The following is a 23,205-nucleotide window of genomic DNA, read 5'->3' as shown; positions in this document are numbered from 1 at the left end:
GTTGAAGTTTACTGGTGTTTTCAGTCTATTGTTTTCCAAAGCACAAAATGTGTGAAGACATAATGGAAATTACAATCTGAGATAAAAATAAGATTTAGCAGCTTGGTAATGCTTTTACCTAATGTCAAATTCTTTCTAAAGTGAAGGAGAAAAAGGATTTTAAAATACCATGAATTTTAATCAAAGAGAAAGCTTAGGCACTAATATCTACTAGAAGATTTTTTTTTCTTAGAAACTGACTACATTCCTTTGTAGAGGGAGACTGTTTATCTAAGAAGTGACATTTGGATCTTGTTTTTTAAAACTACTTGAATACAACTAGATCTGATTTCACATTAAGATAATGCCAACCTTTGAATTGTACCCCTCTTTTATTAAGTCATCATTTTTACTTATTAGATTCAGAACTTGCTTTGATGTATAATGATGAATCTGTTTTGGAAAACCACCATCTGGCCGTGGGTTTCAAACTACTGCAAGAAGAGCACTGTGACATCTTTCAGAATCTCACCAAGAAGCAGCGTCAGACGCTCAGGAAAATGGTTATCGACATGGTAAGACTTCCCCTTTCTATATTACCATCACAGTAGGGGAAATCTCATTCTCTTTGACAAACTGAGCTCATTGAGCATTTTCATTTTCTTTTTACCCAAGGTGTTAGCAACCGATATGTCCAAACATATGAGCCTGCTGGCAGACCTGAAGACAATGGTAGAAACAAAGAAGGTTACAAGCTCAGGTGTTCTTCTGCTGGACAACTATACTGATCGCATACAGGTATTTGATAAAAGCCTTTGATTTAATGCAAAGCCGAACCAAACAACAATTAAAAAATGAAAACAATCTTAAGTTACTTGCAAAGTAGGTTGTTACTACAGCTTTGGGCTTATTTAAGAACAAACTAAGCAAACAAAGAAATAACTAAAGAAAACATTACAACTCATTCTCTAATTTATGAGAAAAAACAACCATATTTATTGAATTGCTTAGTTCTAAAAATAAATAGTGAGATGTATTTGTAATAGGGTGTACGTGACTGCTGGTCCCAAAAGCTCGTGTTTGGATATAAACCCCATTGACTTGCAGTTTGTTAAGCCTGTTTTGGTCATACAAATTGCCATCAGCTGCTCTCCTCTCCACAAATGGAAAATATGAAGATATCTACTTTCAGTAATTCTTTGCATTTTTTCCAAACTGAGGGAAGGAAATTATGGCAGTATCTGACCTAATGTCCTTTCCAGTTTTTAAATTCAATGACCATCAATTTAAGAAGACACAGATTTTCCCTTTTCGGACTCCTATAAGGTTAAATAACCAACGCTGGCCAGCACCATTGTAATTCTGCTTTCTTAGTGCACATAATATGTAATTATAATACAACTAAAATGTTCTTGGGTTTGGTACCAAGTGTCCTAGTACAAGAGGGGTGAAATGTTCTGGTAGTATTTACACCTAATTTTACAGGATTTCCAAAACTTGATGATTTCAGGTCCTTCGCAACATGGTACACTGTGCAGACCTGAGCAACCCCACCAAGTCCTTGGAATTGTATCGGCAATGGACAGACCGCATCATGGAGGAATTTTTCCAGCAGGGAGACAAAGAGCGGGAGAGGGGAATGGAGATTAGCCCAATGTGTGATAAGCACACAGCTTCTGTGGAAAAATCCCAGGTATCTACTATAAGGTTTTCAAAGTTTTTGTAAGCTCGACTTGCTGTAGAACAGGAGTTCTACTTAGTTCTTTTCTTTTAACAAAATATATATAGTATAATATATTACATATAATATACAATATATTTTATATATATGAAATTATAAGGAGGCAACTACCCATTGAGTTCCATTAAACTCATGACTCATTTGTTTTCTCCATTACACTCGATTTTACAGGATGAGATAAAGCAGTCATCAGAATCCATCCAAGTTTGAACTGTGTAGCCTCAAACAGTTTATATAGTTGTCTATGATCTTAGCAAATGCAGCCAATTGAACTGAACACTGTGGCCTCCTCCATCTCATCCATCCAGATTTCTCTTAGCTCTGCCTTTGCTCAGGATTTCTACTCTTGTTCCCTGTACCCTATTTGTGCTCTCTCTTCAGAATCAAGCACACTGCCACCATCACCAGGAGTAGTGAATCTCATTCCTACAAATCTCTTCTACCTCATAGTCCAAGCCTGACCTGTGTTCCCCTACCCAGATTATATCTATGCTCTGAGAACAATGTGACATCTTCTGACTGTATCCAAAGCTACAAATTCCCTGGGGGCTGACAACTGGGAACAATACACTGGAGGCAGGGGATACAGAAATGCCCCTGATGCCTCTAGTTGCAGAGAATGTGGCCACAGAAAGGGTCAGTGTCCCTACAAAGGCTTTAGGGCCAGCTGAAATATTATTTTATTCAAGGCGAAATGGCCTGAGCCAGGTGGTCATGACTGAGAATGAGTCTACAGGCTGTCCAAGGTCTTTATCACAAAAGAATTCAGAGTATTTTTTGTTCATGTTTCTCCTCTTTCCTTACTACCGGCTACCCCCAAATATACATACACTTGTAATTACTATATAGTTATCATTCTGTTGCTTCTTTAAAAAGGACCAATTACATGAATTTAAAATCTGTTAAAGTACTCGAAAAGTCTAATATTCCATAAGAGGGCAAGATAATATTAATTTAGGGACAATTCAAATACCTCCCAAAGAGTGATTCTCAACCTTTTTTTTATCGCATGGCACACATAAACTAATTACTCAAATTCTGAAGCATACCAAAAACTACATATTTTGCCCATCTGACATAAAAAATAGGTATGATTGTTATTCATTCATACCAGATGGCTATTGCTCTGTTGGCTTTTGTCATTTTTTACTTGAAAGTCTAAGGGAAAAGAGGTCAGGCTCCCTGGCTAAATATTCATATACCACATGTTTTATAAGTTCTTGTGGCATACCAGTTGAAAATCATTGCCCTAAAGCCTTAATTAGAACAAGAGAGTAATTAACTAATTACTTAAATGGAATAAGACCCTTTTACTAACAGTGTTTTTTAATATTTATATAGTGCCATGCAGTTTTGCACACATTTTTCCATCCGTGTTATCCTATTTGAACCTCCATACAGCCTCTCGAGACAGACACAGCGTGTATTCCCCAGTGTGTCAGGTGAAGAAGCTGTCCTCTTGGTCCATTTCACCAGCTCTTTAGTTACTCAGCTTCCCTCCACCCAAAGCTGTTCACTCTCCTCTCATCACTGTGGGCAGGTCTCCCTGGGACCATGACACCGTATTTACTCCTGGTGTTTCCCACAGATGCACTCTGGTGACCCCTGTCTGAGAAGTCTGGCAGTAAAGCTCATGATTAGATTCTTACAGGATTTGCAGAGCTCTCTCACCTCAGGACCTAGGAAATAAGCAACTAGAAGCCACCTTTCCAAAAATGCTGAGTATTCAGTAGAAGCAAAATGAATGAAGAAAGGGAAAGACTACATTGTGTTCAACTGATTCAGTTTCCCCCATTGCCTTGAGCTTGTTTTTTTCAGGCCCCTGGAAACACCTTGAATATAGTCTCTAAAGTCCATTAAACACAGATAAAGTAGAAAAAGTGGGGAGGGAAGGAGTGGGTGGAAGCAAGAGAAGTACCTGAACCATCTTCAGTGTAGTTCTTAAAACCAATGCGGATTGGAGATGCCCAGTTTTTTGTGTGAATTGTTTGTTAAAGCTATGGGAGCAGCAGAGAAAGGATAGAAGATAGATAGATAGATAGATAGATACATACATACATACATACATACAAAAGAATCAGATATGACTAAGATTCTTGGATATGGTACAACTTTGATGTATTAAGTGACTGGAGAAAAAAACTAGAATGTTAATAAAGGGAAGTTTCTAGTAATGTGGAAAGGTAGCTACATAATGTCCCATGGGTGCCTGTAAATTGCCCTTGCTCATCTCCCCCTGAATCCCAACCCAGCATCTCTCCAGCTCTGCAGACTGTGACAGGGGAATTCCATTCTCTCATTCAACTGGTGCCTATTCTTTTTCTCAACCTGCCCCCACCCGCAGTGTTTCCTGTTTGTCCCACAATGAGGAGGTCAGAGTAAGGCCACAGAGCTAGCTCAGGCAGGATGCATAGACCCTGTGTAAACTAGAGAAGAGCCATAAGCCTCATATTTATTCACAGGAACACTAGCACAGGAACTGCCTAATTGTTTTTATTTTCCCTTCTTTTCTCCTGTTGGAAACAACTGCAGGCCCTACAATTGCAGATGTGTCCACAGAGGGGATTTTTGTTGGTTTTGGGGCTTGAGGTATTTTCCGATGTTTTACCAAACTCATTTACAGACCAAAAGCAGTCCACAGAACTTGAGAAATTTTAGAGTAGTCAGGGGCTGGCGCCCCTTCGTTTGGAACAGCGTCATATTTTCAAGTTATCAGGGAAAGAATGTTGAGTCAGAACTCATTAAACCTGGGGCTTCCTTCTTCAGAGAATGATTCAGAGTCCACACACTTAGAAAGTCATTCTCAGCCACGGTTACATCCAACTTCTTATCTGGCGCACGGAAAAGGAAAAGTCGTCACTTGTAGTGAGACGTGAGACACAGGCTTTGGAATCAGACAAAGCTGGGAGTGAGTGCCAAGTTCACCAGTTACTGGCTCTGTGACCTCTGTCAAGATATTTAATCTCAGTGAGTCTTAGTTTCCTCCTTGTAAATAGTGGATAATGATACTAACTTTGCAGGATTAAAAGGATAATTATATATTATATCCAGTGCAGGGCATACCATATAGTATGTGCTCAAATAATGGAATCCATTATTACTTATTTCTCTTGGGTTGTTGTTGCTTTATTCTTGCATGGAAACCAGGATAGCTTGTTTGGTTTTCAGGGGCCAGTTGCAATAACAGGTATGTAACCTTCTTTTTCCCCAGGTTGGTTTCATTGACTACATTGTCCATCCACTGTGGGAGACCTGGGCAGATCTGGTGCAGCCTGATGCCCAGGACATTCTGGATACATTAGAAGATAACAGGAACTGGTACCAGAGCATGATCCCCCAGAGTCCCTCCCCACCGCTGGATGAGCAGAACAGAGACTGCCAGGGGCTGATGGAGAAATTTCAATTTGAACTGACCCTTGAAGAGGAGGATTCTGAAGGACCTGAAAAAGAGGGAGAGGGCCACAGCTATTTCAGCAGCACAAAGACACTTTGTGTGATCGACCCAGAAAATAGGGATTCACTGGGAGAGACTGATGTAGACATTGCCACAGAAGACAAGTCCCCAATTGACACATAATCTCCCTCTCAGTGTGGAGATGAACATTCCACCCCTGACAAGCATGCCAGCTGTATGGTAGGGCCAGCCCACCCCAGGGGCCAAGGCCTGCACGGGACAAGGGCCATGTGGCTTTTCCAGTTACTTGAGTTTGGAGCCAGAGTGCAAGACCATGAAGCAAATAGCAGCTCAGGAAGTTCCACGGTTGACTTGCCTTCCTTGCAAGCCTGGTGGAGAGCTGAAGCTTTATGTGGTACTGGAGGCCAAGTTCAGATCATGACTGATGGCTTGAAAACAGAAGACACAAAACTGAGAGATTTTTCTGCACTAAGTTTTGGGAATCTGTCCCTGCTAGTGACTGAACTAATACGTTCATTTATAAATCTGCTCACCTGTCCCTTTGTCTGCCAACCTGTGTGCCTTTTTTTGTAAAACATTTTCACGTCTTTAAAAATGCCTGTTGAATACCTAGAGTGTAGTATCGACTTCTACACAGATAAGCATTCAAAGCTGACACAAACTTTTTGGACTCTTTCTGACAAAAAAGGAAAGAAAATGGTCTTCCTTCTTTCTTGGGCAATATCTTTCACTTTACTACAGTTACTTTTGCAGATGGAAAGGATACACTTCTAACCACATTCTACTTCCTTCCCCTGTCGTTCCTTCCAACTCCACGGTTGCCCTTACAACTTATCTCTGTTTGCCTGCTTTGAACAGTATTTTTTCTCCTCTGGAGTTTTACATTTTCGCTCTCAGCAGAATAAAGCTGAACAAATGCAGGGGTAGGAAGAGGTAGTTGTGTTGTTCACAGTTACAGTCTGTGTGAAAATCAGCCTAAAAAGGCAGTGTGTCGTGTCCCAGGCCCCTGTGCCACCGGGAGTCACACGGCCTTGTCCTTGTCTTGTCCTCTCACTCTCACACCCAATTACACCATTTTCAATTCAATGCTGCCATCTCTCTCTTGCACTGCCTTCCCGCTAACACCTCCATTTCTGTTTATAACTGTGTATTTATTACTTAATGTATATAATGTAATGTTTTGTAAGTTATTAATTTATATATCTAACATTGCCTGCCAATGGTGGTGTTAAATTTGTGTAGAAAACTCTGCCTAAGAGTTGTAACTTTTCTTGTAATGTTTTGTATTGTGTATTATATAACCTGAACATCGCTGAGAGAGACATAGGGCCCCGTTGCCAGTGGAGACACCAGTGGGCTTTTACTCAGAGGGCCTGCCCTTTTACCAGTCTGAGTTGCTAATATTGTGTAACCCTTTACAAACCAGTTTTGGAAACAGGATTCTCACATTAGATACTAAATGGTTTATATGAGCTTTTACTTTTGTATAGTTTCGTAGGGATGGGGGGCATCAGGATGTGGTTTTCACCCCGTTCTACCCAACTCTTTGTGCGCATGAGTTGGGTAACAGCTGGGTTCTACTATAATCGTGGCTTCAGTTTAAAAACCAACACTACATTTGTGCACAGATGGTTCTGAGTGTTACCAAACTACTGACTTTGCTAAGAAAGCCTCCTGCCTGCCATTCAGCAGGAATGTCATGTTCCAATTAATTACGAAAAGAAAACAATAAAACAATGTGAACTTTTTAATACAATGTGAAATGATGTAGTAAATTATGCAAATGTGAAGCTTCTGATAACACTTGTTAGGTCTCTTATTGGCTTCAGTCTCAGTTTGTAAAATATATTTCATGCGTTGAGTTCAGCATTGTGACACATAGTTAAAGAAATGGCACAAACGTGCATGACCAATGGGTTTGTATGTCTGTGAACACTGCATTATTTCAGGTGGACATTTTATTGTTTTCAAAAGTTTCTCACAATGTATGTTATAGTACTATTATTATTATATATTGTGTTCAAATGCATTCTTAAGAGACTTTTCTATGAGGTGAATAAACAAAAGCATGATTAGATTAGACTGTAGGCCCAATTATTTCAGGTTACTTCTGACATATCAAAAGCAGATCTTTTTTCTCTTCTCTCCTACCACACCCCACAAAAGAAAACCAACAAGTTTGCCCAGCCAACATCACAGCTGAAGTTTAAGAATCTGTTTCCAAAGAGTCCCTTAGCTTGGAACATTACACTTTTTTTTAAATTTGGCAACAGTTGGCTCTGCTCAATGGTTCAAGAAGGGAGCTGGTGAAGGAAAACAGAACCAACATATGAATCTGAAGAGTTTAATCTACTAGATCAATAAAGGGAAACTTCAGCTTGGCTGGATGCTCTAGAAAAGAGAATCGTAGAACCACAGAACTTTAGCTTAATGTAGTCAGATGGTGCCATCAGTCATTTGACACATGAAGAGTGAGGTGCAGAGTCTTCAAGCCACTGCACAGAATGCTGGTTGACACTCATGGCTTTCTCGGTGATCCGTGGGGTCTCCTGTTGGTCGTATGTCTAAGATTTTCTTTCTGAAAAGATGTGTGTTAATCCCCTAAGCAAAATACTTAAATGTGTTCTTGAAATCTTTAAGTCAGCTTTAAAAAATTTATTCTGAGATGTGTGTCTGAGTGTGAATGTGAGTGTGAGTGTGGTAAGGAAGGTTACAAGTAAGAATCAGTGGGTGGCCCATGACATTTTAACCACAGGGTAAAGCTTTGTGCACCAGTAAGGGGGTCTGCTGTAGAAGAACTCAGTCAACAGTCTGAAATTACAGTAATTTTTATGTACCATTGGAGATGAGCCAACATTGCACAACCAGCTTCCCTGTCGGGTACAGAACTGATGTTTATGGCACTTTGCCACCAACCCTGAATTCCGATTGCCCCCCACCATGTCTGACCTTTCACTGATTGAGTGACAAAAGTGAATTAGTTAGAATAGTCACAGGTATGCCTTTTTAAATGTCAACACTACAGGTATAAATATGCACAAGTGTTTGCAGGTCTATTTCTACAGAGAAGTGATTCTCAATTCTTGCTGCAAAATGAGAATCACTTGGGGAATAAATATTTTTTTTAGAATATGGATGTTTGGGGCCCATCGTCACTTCAGATGTGTTTGAATTGGTCTTGGGTAGGGCTCTGGGTGGCAGATTTTTAAAATTCTCCTGACATAATCTAATGTGTAGTTTTGAGTAGAGAACCACTGTTCCAGAAGAAAGAAATGTGCTTGTAGCTAAGGCTTTGGTCTCAGTCCATTCAGTACACAGGCTAAACAGCTTAAAAACACAATACACAGGCTAGACAGCTTAAAAACAACAGAAATTTATTTCTCACAGTTCTAGAGGCCATGAATTTAGAAATTAAGGCATCAACATGTTCACATTCTGATGAAGCCCACTTTCTAGTTCCTAGCCGGTGATTTCTTGCTGTGTCCTGACTTGGGAGATGGAACTAGAGTTCTATCTGGGATAGCTGAGTATTTATCCCCTTCATGAGGCTCCACCCTCATGACTTCAGCAGCTCCCACAGATCCCACCTCCTAATATCATCTTTGGGGGTTAGGATTTCAACATATGTATTTTGGGGTGATACAAACATTCACACCATAGCAGCTTTCTTTCATAGCAACTGTTTGCAGACCCTGTGCACTTGCCATGCATGGCCAGACACTGGTTCCAATACAGAGATGACAGCAGGGATCAGAGATGAAAAAGACAAAACTCCACACTCCAGAGGCTTGCTATCTGCTATTGTTCCTCACCACTTGCTTTCTAGGGCACTAAACCACAATTATGTTCTCAGGAAAACCACAATGAAGGAAGCTAATCACCTGGTTCCAGAACATAGGCCATAAGTGCAACCATCTCCTACCTGTGACGGCACGTCAGTCTTTCTGGTGGCATGGAGCAACGGCGAAGCAGACATTACTGCAGCATTTTTGCCAAACCTAAGGGTGATCACTTTTGTGCTTCATGAAATACACAGGAACTGTCAGAGTTGAAAAGAAACATACACACATGTGTGAACACATATACACACACAGGATGGCATTTCTGTAACATATTCTCACAAGCTTATTTTGAACAATTAAGTTGTGGAGGGGAGTCATAGTAATTCTAAGTCCACTGTGGAAAGCCTCAGAAAGTCCAAGTGAAAGAGTGTGGTTTGTCACTTGGGGTCTGTTCCCACGTGGCCTAGGTTCAAATCCTAACTCCTCCATTTACTATCTGCCGAGCCTTAGACAAGTTACCTACTGCCTGGACTTCAGTAAATGAGAACCATAAATCTGTCCAATGGGCATAAATAAACCCAGGCCTTTTTCAACTACTCCATTGCCACCTCTCTGAGCCCTATGTCTTACTCACTGATCAAATTACTATCATATGAGCCTTAAAACCTGTGATCCAAGATGGGGTAGGATGGGTGGCAAATCTCATTTACAAACCCATGCTTTGTGCATTTATCCCTTGCCAAAAATTCTTCAACCTGGTTACCACCCACATTATTCAAGACTCAGATCAGGTGCCCCCCTAACAGGAAGCTTCCTCAGTCTCCAAGGTTGAAGAAAGACTCTTCCTTGAATTCCCCGAATAGCCTATGCTTTGCTACTAATTGGCTGTGTAACGTTGGGTAAGTCACTTAGTCCCCCATGCCTCTGCATTATCATCTGTAAATTGGGGAAAATTATAGTAACACCTATCTTGTAGAAGGTTATATGAGAATGACATGAATTGATGTACAAAGGTCTAAGAACTACAGCAGTTGGCAAAAGTGGTTTACAGTTGTTCAAATGGAAAAAGGCATTCAGGTTATCATCATAATAATGCAAGAATAAACTGTGTTTTGTGTACTCACAACTGTAAAACTACATTTGCCCACCTCTGTTTTTTTGTGTTTTTTTTAATCTATTTTATTGATTATGCTATTACACTTGTCTCATTTTCCCACATCTCCCCCCCTTTAGTTCATGTCCATGTGCCATACATATAAGTTCTTTGGCTTCTACATTTTCCATACTATCCTTACCCTCCCTCTGTCTATTTTCTACCTACCAACTATGCTACTTATTCTCTGTACATCCCGCCCCCCACTCCCCGGTTGCCAATCCTCAATGTGATCCCTGTTTCTGTGGTTCTGTTCCTGTTCTAGGTGTTTGCTTAGTTTGTTTTTGTTCTTGTTTTTGTTCTTGTTTTGTTCTTGTATGGTTTTTAATAATTGTGAGCTTGCTGTCATTTTAATATACATGTTTTTCTCTTCTTTTCCTTACATATGTCCCTTTAATATTTCATATAACAAGGGCTTGGTGATGATGAACTCTTTTAACTTGACCTTGTCTGAGAAGTGCTCTTTATCTGCCCTTCCATTCTAAATGAAAGCTTTGCTGGGTAGAGCAATCTTGGATGTAGGTCCTTGCCTTTCATGACTTGTAATACTTCTTTCCAGCCCCTTCTTGCCTGCAAGGTCTCTTTTGAGAAATCAGCTGACAGTCTGATGGGAACTCCCTTATAGGTAACTGTCTCCTTTTCTCTTGCTGCTTTTAAGATTCTCTCCTTATCTTTTATCTTGGAAAATGTAATTATGATGTGCCTTGGTGTGTTCCTCCTTGGTCCACCTTCTTTGGGAATCTCTGAGCTTCCTAGACTTCCTAGAAGTCTATTTCCTTTGCCAGATTGGGGAAGTTCTCCTTTATTATTTGTTCGAATAACCTCTCCACTTGTTGCTCTTCCTCTGCCCCTTTTGGTACCCCTATAATTCAGATGTTGGAACGTTTAAAGATGTCCTGGAGATTCCTAAGCCTCTCCTTGTTTTTTTGAATTCTTCTTTCTTCATTTTTTTCTGATTGGATGTATCTTCTTCTTTTTGGTCCACACCATTGATTTGAGTCCCAGTTTCCTTCCTGTCATTATTTGTACCCTGTAAATTTTCCTTTATTTCACCTAGCTTAGCCTTTATTTTTCCATCTGGAAATGGTTGACCAGATTCAACCATTTCTGTGAGCATCCTGATCACCAGTGCTTTGAACTGTGCATCTGATACGTTGGCTACCTCTTTGTCCCTTAGTTGTATTTTTTCTGGAGCTTTGATCTGGAGCTTTTGTTTGAGCCATTTTTTTTTTTTTTGTCTTGCTGCACCTGTTATGTACGAGGGGTGGAGCCTTAGGTGTTTACCGGGGCGGGGCAACTCACGTAGCTGCGTCCTGACGTTGTCCGTGGAGAAGGGTCCTGAGAGGGAGCAACGCTGCTTGCTCTGCTCTCCACTGGATTTAAGTCACTTCCTCCGCTTCCCACAAGCAAATTGGGTCGTTCTGGTGCTGATTCCTGTGTGGGTGAGTTTGTGTAGGTTCTAGAACCCTGTGGGTCTCGCCAATGAACTTTCTCCTGTGAGGCTGGGAGTCACTTCCGGCACCTCAACCCTCACTGGTGTTTTCAATCAGTGGTCTGAGGTTTAATTTCCCCGCCCTGGGACCCTGGGTTGTGTGGTCTGACGTACTCCTCAGTTTTGCCTGGTTTATCTGCGCGCAAATATGGGACTGCCTGGTCTGCCAGCCGCCTCGTGCTCCTCGCCCTGTTCCGTAATCCGCCGCCGCCGTGCTGGGTCTACCAGCTGCTGTTTTGCCAGGAGTCCTCTCCAACCCGCCACCCAACTCCGCCGCTCCCGTGGGTCTGGATGAATGTGTCTTCTTTAACTTGGTTTTTGGATTTCCATACAGTTCAATTTCCTTTCAGTTTTGGTTGTTTTTTGTTTTTAAATTGTTGTTGTCTTTATTTTGGTTGTGTGAGGAGGCACAGTGTGTCTACCTATACCTCCATCTTGACCGGAAGTCCTCCCCACCTCTGTGTTTTAATTAATAACTCTTATGACTATATGTTTAAGTTAGGTTTTTGTCTTTTCCAAAAAACTATTGAAGTTAGAAGCCAAATCTTATTTCCTTGAACTTTCTGTGCCCAATCCAATGCCCGAATTTGTCAAACAAATATGAATCAAGTGGTTTTCCAGAGGGTAAAATGCAACCATATGTTTAAGGCCCTCAAACCTAAAAAGGTATTGGTCTCTGAACACTGGAGTAATAAAGCCATACAATTTTGGGACAAAGATTCCTCAGAGATCATCTGGTTCATTCCTTTTCTTTTATAATATAGCAGCTGATGCCCAGACATGGCCAGTATCACCCAGCATAGTAGTGTCCTAGGACTGCCACAGCACAGTGCCACACACTGGGTAGCATAAACAACCAAAATTTACTTTCTCACAGTCTGAATGCTGGAAGTCCAAGGTCATGGTGGTGTCAGGGTCAGTTCCTTCCAGAAAACCTACTCATGCCTCTCCCCTAACTTCTGGTGATTTCTGGCAATCATCTCTGTCTTCATGTTCACCTGGTATTCTCTCTCTCTCTATGTGCAGGCCTGTGTCCAATTTCCCACTTTTATAAGGACACCAGTCACATAGAGTTAAGGGAGCACTCTACTCCAGTATGACATCCTTTTAACTACTTACATCTACAACACACCTGTTTCCAAATCAAGTAACATTCTGACGTAACACACTGGGTGTTAGACCTTCAACATATACATTTGAGTGGGTGGACATAAGTCAACCTATAACACACAGTCACTTGCCTGAAGATTCTTGTTTCCTGGCACAGGGCTTTGTGTTCAGCACCAGGACATCAGACACCAATTCAACTTCTCTGCACCTCAATCTTCTCTCCAAAATCAGAAGAATAGACTGTATGTTTGAACAGGCACTATCCAGTTATAAGGGAATTTTTGTCTTCTTAAGGTCTGAGTTCTTCAAACATTTTAACTATTTTCTCAGTATAACTCAGTGCTACACAGAGGGATCAAGGAGAAGAGAAAGAAGGACTTCAGGGTCATAGAGAAAACAGCCCAAATGTTAAGTCAGATAGCAAATAGATTCCAGTTCAAATCCTTGCCCTTCTGCTTTCTAGCTGTATAATGGTGGGCAAATACTTAACCTCTTCAAGCAACAGTTTCCTCCTCATTAAAACAATAAAAATAATAGTAACTGTTTTATGAGGTTTTTTGCAAACTCTAATAAATAATGCATCTAAAGTGCTTGAGTGTCATCCGTTATACCACAGATGTCAGCTAAGACTTCATTTCTTCCCAAAAGAATCAAAGTGCCCATTGTGTGCCAGGCACTGCATAAGGCACCCAACAAAGTCCCTACTCTTCTGAAGTTTATGTTTTAGTAGGAAAGAAAAACCCAAATAAACAAAAATATAAATAATTAGAGTATCAGATAGTATGATATGTGCTATATGAGGTTTGCTCTGGAGTTTAACTGCCTTGCTTGGAGTCTCAGCTCCCCCCACTATTAATGGCCCAGACGAGGTGCAGAAAATATAAGGGCTCTGAAAATATAGTTGGTTTGTTAACATCAATGAACAACAGGAAATCCAGGTGAGGAAGAGGAGTGGGGAATAAGGTTGGCAGCCAGGTCCCAGAGAGTCCTTAGGCTACTGTGAGGGCTTTGGGAAATCATTGGGCAGTTTTAAGCAGGGGGCTGATATGACCAGATATGCATGTCTAGAACATTATTCTGCAAGGAAAATAAACTATATTACATATATAGAATTAGGGAGACCAGTCTGGAGGCCACTGTAATGGTCTTCTGTAATAGGAACTTGACAAGTTTAGTGGTGATGAGAGTTGGAAGATTTGTAATGTATTTTTTAGCAGAGCCCACAGAACTAGCTGATGCATTTGAAACTGGCAGCGCAGGAAAAGGAGTGAGAGAGATCCCACGGATGTGACCTGGGCAACCTATTGAATGGTGGGAATACTTCCTGTGATGGGGGAGCACTGGAAGAGGGTCAGATTTTGGTTGGAGATGTTGAGGAGGCCGTTAGATGAATGAGTCTGAAGTTGAGGGGAGTTCTGAGAGTCCTAATCATTTCGATGAGTAGGCTCCCTATGCACTTGGCCCCTGTGTCCACGTGGGCTAACCCTCTATTACCCTAACTCACCCCTGACCCTAAAAATATCCCTTCAGTAGGTTCCTCAAGAAATCTGCCTACCTCAAGCTTTTTGTGTTTTTAGAGTTTTATTGGAACTGCAGGGGGTCTTGGGAGGTTACATTCAACAGCATGCTGTTTCTGCCACCACACAGGTGCCTCATTCCCTTTCTTCTTTTTACTTCCCCCTTCAGCTCATTGAACCTGCCTCTCACAAAAGCACATTATTTTTCCTGGCATTTGTCCCATGGTTAGCATTTGTTTTTTGTTGGTGGCCCATGATTTTGGGAAATCTCACTTCATAAACCAAAGAGCTTCTCAACAGTTCCTTCTGCAAATATACATCTATACATTGCTCTCCCCAAAATTCAGATATCAGAACATTCTCTATCTTGCTGTATCTTCCCCACTAAAAATGGGAAGCTCATTAGCAAACTTTGAGAGGTGAGTGAGAAAACAAACATTAAATGGATCCCTGTGGCACTCAAGCCACCCCCACCTCATGGCCCAGCCCTGCCTGTGCCCTTTGCCAGGTCTGCATTGATGCTTCATTGTGACCCTCTGGCTCTGCTCAGTTGTTGGAACTTGGACACTTGAGCAGAGTGATCATATAAGACCCTTCTGTTCTTTTTTTTTATCTTCCCCTCAAATTTTACGTCATCCCCACAAGGGCAAAATTCTTTTCCATGCCTTAGATAGAGGAAGTCTACCCAGCCCTCTGCTGCCTGAGAATACTCTTTAGGTTTCCTGCTTCAGCCCAAGCAGCTCTCACAGTTCAGACAGCTCTGAACTGTCTCTCCACAGTTCAGAGCTCCAAGAGCAAACTGGGAAGTGAGCGTGAGTGGAAACACACAGATGTGCTACTCCCTCGCTCCATCTCAGTTCCTGCATTCCTCTCACTGTGTTTGCTGAGTGAGATTTTAAAGATATGTTTTTATTGCAAAGCGTGGGCCCTCAAAACAAGGCAATTATGTTGTCTGGTGCTTTGGTAAAAATAAAAACAAATAAAAAGTGGTGTGTTACAACACTGGGGGATAATAAAACTGGCCATTTTGGGTGCTTTGACATACAACATCATGTCCAATGCCCAGCTCTCTTTTAAATAATATTTTGGCTTATACTCTATTTTTATCTTTATCATTGACTTCTAACCTAATGTCCAAGTAATATGTTACTCCACTGTTTCTCTAGTTTGTTACATGGGAATTTCAAGAAGAGTCATGCGAGAACATTTGCCTGAAATCAAGCAACTTTAACATCTGTGAGGGCAGAGGTTTTGTCTGTTGCTTTGCCCTGTTTCCGCAATGTCTAGCTAGCATCATGCCTGGTTCAGAGTCTGTGCTCAAACATTTTTTTAATGAATCTGGGCATTGATGACACTGCAACACTTGTTAACAGGAAGATGAGAAGAATATATATGGCAGCGAGCTGACTTTCAGTTTCTCTCACTAGATAGCAAGGGTCTGTTTTCAGATCTGTCTCCCCACTCAACACAGAGCCCCTCCAAGGTAGGACAATGAATTTTGTTTTGTTTCATTTCAAATCTTTGTATCCCTCATAAACACTCTGTGGGTCCTAAGTGGAAAGAATGCCCTGTCATGTTTATTGAGCAAAGGACCTAATACACAAGGTAGAAAATCCTGTTATTCAAATTACTTATGAATATATCTGTCTACCTGATTTCCTTGGGGAAGGAGTAGGGTATGCTGGGGGAAGCAAGATCTGACAAACCCATGTTCCAGGCCTGGCTCTCTTTCTTCCTAGTTGTGGGAATTGGGACAAATCACTTAAATTTTCTGAGCCTAAATTTTCTCATAATTAAACGGAGTGAACAGCACAAGATGGAATCAGTATAGTGTCACATAAAGAAGGTGCTCAATGAATCTTCACTGTCTGGATGCATGCTTTTTCCTGGATGGAAGCATAAGTGGTATTAAAATACTTTTAATAACTCACCATCTTTGAATAGCATAATGCAGCAATACATTTTGATTCATTTAGGGTTCTGTAAATGAAGTTACAGTTAATCCAGATTTTTCAACATGTATCTCCAGATTCTAGCAGAGCACTTGCTCTCACTCCAGCCCACCCATGTGGCACTGGGCTGACACTGACAGCCTCCCTGGAATGGAAGGAAGGGAGTAAAGTCATCAGCCCGCCCTCCGCCAGTGCTGCAGAATGCCCCCAAAATATGCCTGATGGAGAGCCTCCAGTGACAGAGCACACAGCGATAGTCTATGGAGATGATGTAAATGGTTCAGTTTTTGAGATGGAATCAAATCATGCTCTTCTAAAGCACGCTCTCTTGTTTACATTTTTTCCTTCCATAGCCAAATAATGTGTATAACTTCTAATTTCTTGCCCTTGTTGAAAACAGGAGCCAACTTGCAGAATCTGTGACTATGTGACCTTCAGAAAAGTTAGATAACTTTTCAATGCCTCAGTTTTCTTGTGTGTAAAATAGAAATAATAATAACAATAGTACCTATATCAAATATTATTACAAAGATTGAGTGAGCTAAGGCTATAAAATATTTAGAGTAGTGTTTGGCCCATAGTATATATTAGCAAATGTTAACTGTACCTAATTAGAGGTAGTATGTTTCTTACACTGTAGTTCCTGCAACCATTTTCATGACTGAAATTCATCAGCCTGGTCAAATTACCCTGGGTTTGCTGACATTGACACTGTGTTCTTAGGGTGAGTGCCCCAGAGGCAAACACCATGTTTCAGTCACAGTAAAGCACAATTTGACTCTTGCCTCCTTTGTTCTGGATACTGTTCCATAGCCCACGATTATGTTCATTTGGAGAGAAGTCGGCGACTCACCCTGATGATTCATGAGGTACTTATAGGCAAACAAACCCTTTACACCTTTTCACACAAACCACTGTGAAACCATGTCTCCTCTATTCTCTGCTTGTAGAATTGAGTTTCTGCAACTCAGTACTGCATTTGCACCTGACTGATACACTTCATCTGAAGAAAACAGTGACTGTAGGGAAGAAGGTTTTCAGTTTAGGTGTCAGATGGGCCTGAGGGTAAGTCCCAGCTCCAAAACACTACTTCTGAGACCTTAGAGAAGATACTTAACTTCCTTGACCTTCAGTTTTGTTTTCTGTCAAATGAAAAATGATACCTATATCAAAGGATGATTTAGAAAGGCTAAATGATATAATTTATGCAAAGAGTCTAGCACATTTAGGCATGCGATATATGAAAGTTATTAGTAATATTAAGATACTAATAAAATGACTCAGTGATATACTGGATGTGTAAGAAAACATCTTCATAATGTTGGTTTTAATCCTAAAACCAACATTGTCATTAGCCTAAAAGTAATTTTTAATTGTGATTCTGATAGTCCATTAGCTATGTTCCCCACCTAGCACTTGTGGTCTTTGATAATAATGTATTCTATTTTTTTCATTTACACTGTTAGCAAAAATTTTAACCAGCACAGGGCAAGGTATGGAGGCATGTTAAGCATCAGTGAGCATCTCTCAGCCTCAATCCATTAATCAGTGTTCCAGTGACTGTGAGTCAACTATGAATTCAGCTATGTGCACAAACCAGGAAAAATGTGATCAAAGTCTTTTCTGAAATTCAGACACATGGTGTCTAAAGCACTTCCACCTCCTTGGTATAATCTACTAGCACTAACTGAGAAAAGAGAATATCATAACATGACTTGATCTTAGAGAAGTCATGCTAGTCATTTTCCTCTCAAATGACCTACAAACCATATCTCAATCTGTTCTAGAAGTTCTCACACTATTGGTGTCATGTTTGACAACCTGTATTGCTAGATTCTATCTTTCTGGTGATTGAGATAATATCTGTCTATCATACACCCCCAGATTTTGGGTGTATTTTGGGTTCCCTCTGATTTCTCAAAGATCACCAATTCTGAGTCAAAAACACATTGGTTAAGTCCCTTTAATACCCTGGAAAATCATGTTCTTAGAGACATGCAACCACATAAAGAACAGAGAAGCTCTCCTAACACCACATTGCTTTACTTTGCAAGTGTAGCAAAAGAGCATGGCATTTGTCCACTCTTAGTTAAAGGCTTATCTCCTTCTAACTGAGGAAAACTGTCTTCTTCCCCCAAATGCACAGTTTCTGAAAAGATGCCAAAAAAGCAGTGAAGAAGAACAGGGGGGACTATTATTTCAAATGATGGTTCTTCAGCACCTACCATTGATTTATAAATATTTGTTGAATCCTTAACACTTTTGTTAGAATGTTTTAGAATGGTGTCTTCTCTATGTATTGGAGGATATAGAAAAACAGGTGTGAATAAAATTTCAATAACATTACAAGAAGAGTTAAAGTAGAAGTACACGTGAAGAACACAAAAGTGGAGCACCTAACTTTTTTTTGTTGGGGATAAGGAACACTTCTTATAGGAGGAGAAGGCTGAATTTCCAAGGTGGAGTCTTCAAGGATATCGAAGCAGTCAGTAGACCAAAAGAATCAGGGGAAGAAGGATGGGAAGGGCTGTATTCCAGGAGGAAAAAGGAGCGCATAAAAAGGGCAGAGGTATGAAAGAGCATTGCTGAGGCCCACCCATATTCTTATTTATTCCACAAATGTGTATTATTGAGTTCATATGGTGGGCCAGGTCCTCCACAGACATTGGGGATGCAGAGATATACAGAAAAAGCCCTACTCTCATGAAATAAAGTTGCCTAGTAAGAAAAATATTAATCGAAGTTTTAAAAGGCAAATGTGTTCTTAAGAACTTATACAAATGCTCCGAAGGATGGACATGCAAGAGTAATTAAGAGAAACCACCTTGGCCACTTGATAAGGAAAAAGAGAGGAAAGCATTTTATGACTAAAAAACAACCTCTGCCAAAGCTGTATCGCAGAGGAAGCAGAGCACCTCTGAGAAACTGAACAAAAGGCCTGTTTAACTTTAGAAATGAGACTAGGGAGGCAGGCACAGGCAAGAGCTTACAGGGCATTTTAAGGACTTTGCTCTTCCTTAAACCTGAAAAGAATCCACAAAAAAATTTAAGCAAGGAAGTGATATGCTCAGACTTGAATTTTGGGAAGATCATTCTAATTACAGTATGGAGGGAAGATCCCTAGAGGATGATAAAAAATATGGGAAACAATTTAATAGGCAATTGCAGCAGTCATGCCAAGACAAGATGATATCTTGAGTAGGGTGGGACTGTGGAGAGAGAGAGAAATGCATGGATGTGGAGTTATTTGGGTACTGCATTTACAGATCTTATTAGAGGGGGAAAATGGACAAAACTGAAGAATAAATTCCCAGCTTTTGGCTTCTACAACTGGAAAGGTGGTAAAATTGTCTGAAAAAGGAACACCAGGGAAGTCCCAGTTAAGGGAGAGGCATGATTACAGTTCTGGATGTGTTGGTTTGGGGATGTCTTTGTGACATCCAAGTGGGTATGAAGTAGACAGTTGAATATGACAATCTGGATCTCAAAGTCTAGGCTGGGAGATATCAATAGGTACCTGAAGCCATCAGATGTCCTAGGGTGACAGTGCACAGTGAGAAAAGAAGGCTGGGTTGGACTAATCCCTGATGAACTCTGTTATTTAATGAAATAATATAAAAAGAATAGGCCTGTGAAGGAGACTGAGGAGGAGAAATCAAAGAACTAACTAGGAAGTTCACCAAAAGAATCTGGTGTCTAAGAAGGCTAAAGAAAGACAATGATTTACGAGGGATATGGCCCACAATACTGAAACTTGCTAAGAGAGGGCATAAAATAAGAGAAAATATTCATTTTACATAGAAAGATACATATTACTGGTGAACTTAGAGAGATCATTTTCATTGGCGTGACTGCCCAATAGACAGTTTTCAGTAAATAAAGAGTAAAGGAAAGGTTAAGAAAAAGTCAAGGCAGTAAGAACAAACAAGAAGCCCACTTACAGAGAGGACAACTGAGAGAGAATGTGGGAAGAATGAGGGATCTTTGATAACATCTGCCTGAGAAGACAGAGCAGTGGCCCAAAGTACTGGTGAAGGGACCAGTTTTAGGAAAAAGATCACATTCTCCATTATATAGGAAAATGAGGGGTACACGTGTGAGTGCATTTGTAAGCTCAATAGAGGGAAGTTGAAACAATTCCTTTCTTTTGATGTCTTTCATTTTCATTTAACAAAAGAACGTTTGCCTTTCCTCATTCACCATTTCATTTACACAAGCTGGACACCTGTTTAAAATCAAGTTAAAACACTTTCAGAAAATATTAAAGGAACACAACCACATAATTGTTGAAAGGAAATGAGAATGTTGAACCTAAAGAAATGATAACTTGCAACAGGGAAAGGGTAACAACCTTTGAATATATAACAACCTTTTAATAATTTTTATGTAAAAAAATTGTTCTAAATTACACTAAGGGTGGTACCCAGGCCAGTGGAAGGTATGAAAAGGCTTATTTTGACTCAGAATTAAGATAAATTAAATTTTCTAATTGCTTTTGTTGCCCAAAATGAAATAATGTAAAGATATGGTAAATCCTCAGATATTAGAAGTGGATTTTCAAGGGGACTTTTACTTGTTGGATCTGATGCAAAGGGGGAAAATTAAGCATCGGACAGGAAGTTGAATGTTGAAAGTTTCTATTTGACAATTTTTCTCTTTACATCATGAAGACCATTTGTTCTCCTCTTTTTCAGCATGAAGTTCATTCTCCCTGGGAAGAATAAAAAAATGGGGAGCTAGGAAAGACAGAGAAGATAGGAAGGAACAATTATTAGGCTCAAGTTTTCCCATCAGTCATATTGCTTCTATGTTATTGGCCCAATCTATGAGACTCCCCTGTCCTTTCCTGATTTTTATTTTGTTCATGTATGTTTGTATGTTTTATTTGACTTGATTTTCATCAGAGCTTTGAATACTCCTCTATTGTCCTCAGCAATTTTTCACCTAGCTTATTCTCATTGATTTCCTACTAAGCATATACTCGTTTTCACAAAGTGGCCTTCTTGACTCTTCTCTTTTGGTCTCAAACTTTTGTATTCATTCATTCAGGAAAAGTTGTTCCTCTTCCTCCATTTAAAAAAATATTTTATTTATTTGTTTTTAGAAAGAGGGGAAGGGAGGAGAAAGTGAGGGAGAGAAACATCAATGTGTAGTTGCCTCTCACATGCCCCCTACTGGGGACCTGGCCTGCAACCCAGACATGTGCCCTGACTGGTAATTGAACCAGCAACTCTTTGGTTCACAAAGAGTTGTGAACTCAATCCATCAAACCACACCAGCCAGGGCATCTCTTCCTCCATTTTTATAACTATTATTTACAACTTGAATTTTTCAGAGAGTGTCCTTATACAGTCATATGAGTTTTTCTCATTTCCTTCCTAAAATCTAGAAAAATTGGCCATCTTCATAGCACTCTATGGATTTTATAGTATCCATTCATAGGCATCACTGCATTTGGTTATCATGAAGAGTCCTTGGAATCCAAGTTATGTGCCACCAGCTCCAAAGTGCTGTAATCACTATCACAGCCATCTCCATCAACTCTGTTTTAAAGGTGGAGGGCCAGAGAAGACTAGAGAAGTGATTTAGGCCAACACATTGGACAGCTGAAAAGCAGACACTCAAACTGAGATCTGCATGACCCTAAGTCATGGATCTTCTGTATGTAAAGCTGCTGCCCCCAAGAGTTGTTTTCTCTGCTATTGTAAATTAGGAGTTGGCATGCTCACTTTTTCTAGAATTGCCTGCTATTTCCTCCTCAACAACAAGCTATTTTTCTTTGGTTGCAATTACATGGAATTGTAGTTCCCTTCCTGATTTCCATTTATAAACACTGTTTATTAAATCATTGAGTAAAATTTTTAAGAATACCCTTTACGAAATTCTTTTGAATATTAATGTTTCTTAGGTAGCGTGAGCCCTCTCCTGAGTCAAGTTATTCTGCCTCTTTTGAGCTCTCCATATGTAAACTGCCCCTTTCAGAGGCATAAAAATGCCCACTTTGACAGCATACCTAACTCCTCATTTTGTTGGTCAATCAAAAATGACTGCATGCCTGACATGTGCCAAGCTCTTAGAATAGATGGCTGAAAAACAAAAGAAATACATACACAATATAGAAATTAATTACATAATTAAAAAATAAATGTAAGTCAAGTGTATAATTATTTGTTCTTGTGCCTTTTTAGCTCTTTTATTTTGCTCCTTTGGGGTCTTTTGCAGCTAATATGACAAATCTACCCTGGAAACATATGTGTTTAACATACTACAACTTTTCCACAATATATCTTGCTCTCTTAGAAAACACCTTGTCTATTTCACAGACAGATAGAATTTTAGAGTTAGAAGGGAACTTTCAAATTAGCCAGTTTGGCACTCTTCAAACTTGAAACTGNCCCTTTCAGAGGCATAAAAATGCCCACTTTGACAGCATACCTAACTCCTCATTTTGTTGGTCAATCAAAAATGACTGCATGCCTGACATGTGCCAAGCTCTTAAAATAGATGGCTGAAAAACAAAAGAAATACATACACAATATAGAAATTAATTACATAATTAAAAAAATAAATGTAAGTCAAGTGTATAATTATTTGTTCTTGTAACTTTTTAGCTCTTTTATTTTGCTCCTTTGGGGTCTTTTGCAGCTAATATGACAAATCTACCCTGGAAACATATGTGTTTAACATACTACAACTTTTCCACAACATATCTTGCTCTCTTAGAAAACACCTTGTCTATTTCACAGACAGATAGAATTTTAGAGTTAGAAGGGAACTTTCAAATTAGCCAGTTTGGCACTCTTCAAACTTGAAACTGTGGATATTATTGAAATGCACCTTCTGTATCAGTAGGTGTTGGGTGAAACCTGAAATTCTGCTTTTTTTTTTTTTTAGTAAGTTCCCAGATAAGTGATACTGATACATGAACAACACTTTAAATAGGAAGATCTAATCCTCTGGTTTATAACTAGGAATATCCATCAGAATACCTCGCTTTTACAGAATACAGATTCTGAATCAGCCTTTAGCAGGCACTTGTACATATGAAATTTGAAAAGGCAATT

General features: G+C 40.0%; 1 protein-coding gene across 3 annotated transcripts in view; it reads left to right on the top strand.

Moving 5' to 3' along the window:
• The window catches only part of PDE4B (phosphodiesterase 4B), a 356,277-nt gene extending 349,065 nt beyond the window's left edge, over positions 1-7,212 (top strand). For all 3 annotated transcript variants that reach the window (XM_037043124.1, XM_037043140.1, XM_037043130.1), the window contains 4 exons: positions 400-554; positions 655-777; positions 1,490-1,672; positions 4,932-7,212. In XM_037043124.1, the coding sequence (XP_036899019.1) occupies positions 400-554; positions 655-777; positions 1,490-1,672; positions 4,932-5,297 (827 nt within the window). In that variant the 3' untranslated portion in view covers positions 5,298-7,212. The remainder of the gene's footprint in view (positions 1-399; positions 555-654; positions 778-1,489; positions 1,673-4,931) is intronic.
• The last annotated feature ends 15,993 nt before the right edge of the window (positions 7,213-23,205 follow it).

The sequence above is a fragment of the Sturnira hondurensis genome, unplaced genomic scaffold, assembly GCF_014824575.4.
Source record: "Sturnira hondurensis isolate 20B ecotype Veracruz unplaced genomic scaffold, ASM1482457v3 Scaffold0000648, whole genome shotgun sequence".
Classification (NCBI taxonomy): Eukaryota; Metazoa; Chordata; class Mammalia; order Chiroptera; family Phyllostomidae; genus Sturnira; species Sturnira hondurensis.
The sequence above is the reverse complement of the archived record's forward strand: the minus strand, read 5'-3'. Positions and strand labels throughout refer to the sequence as shown.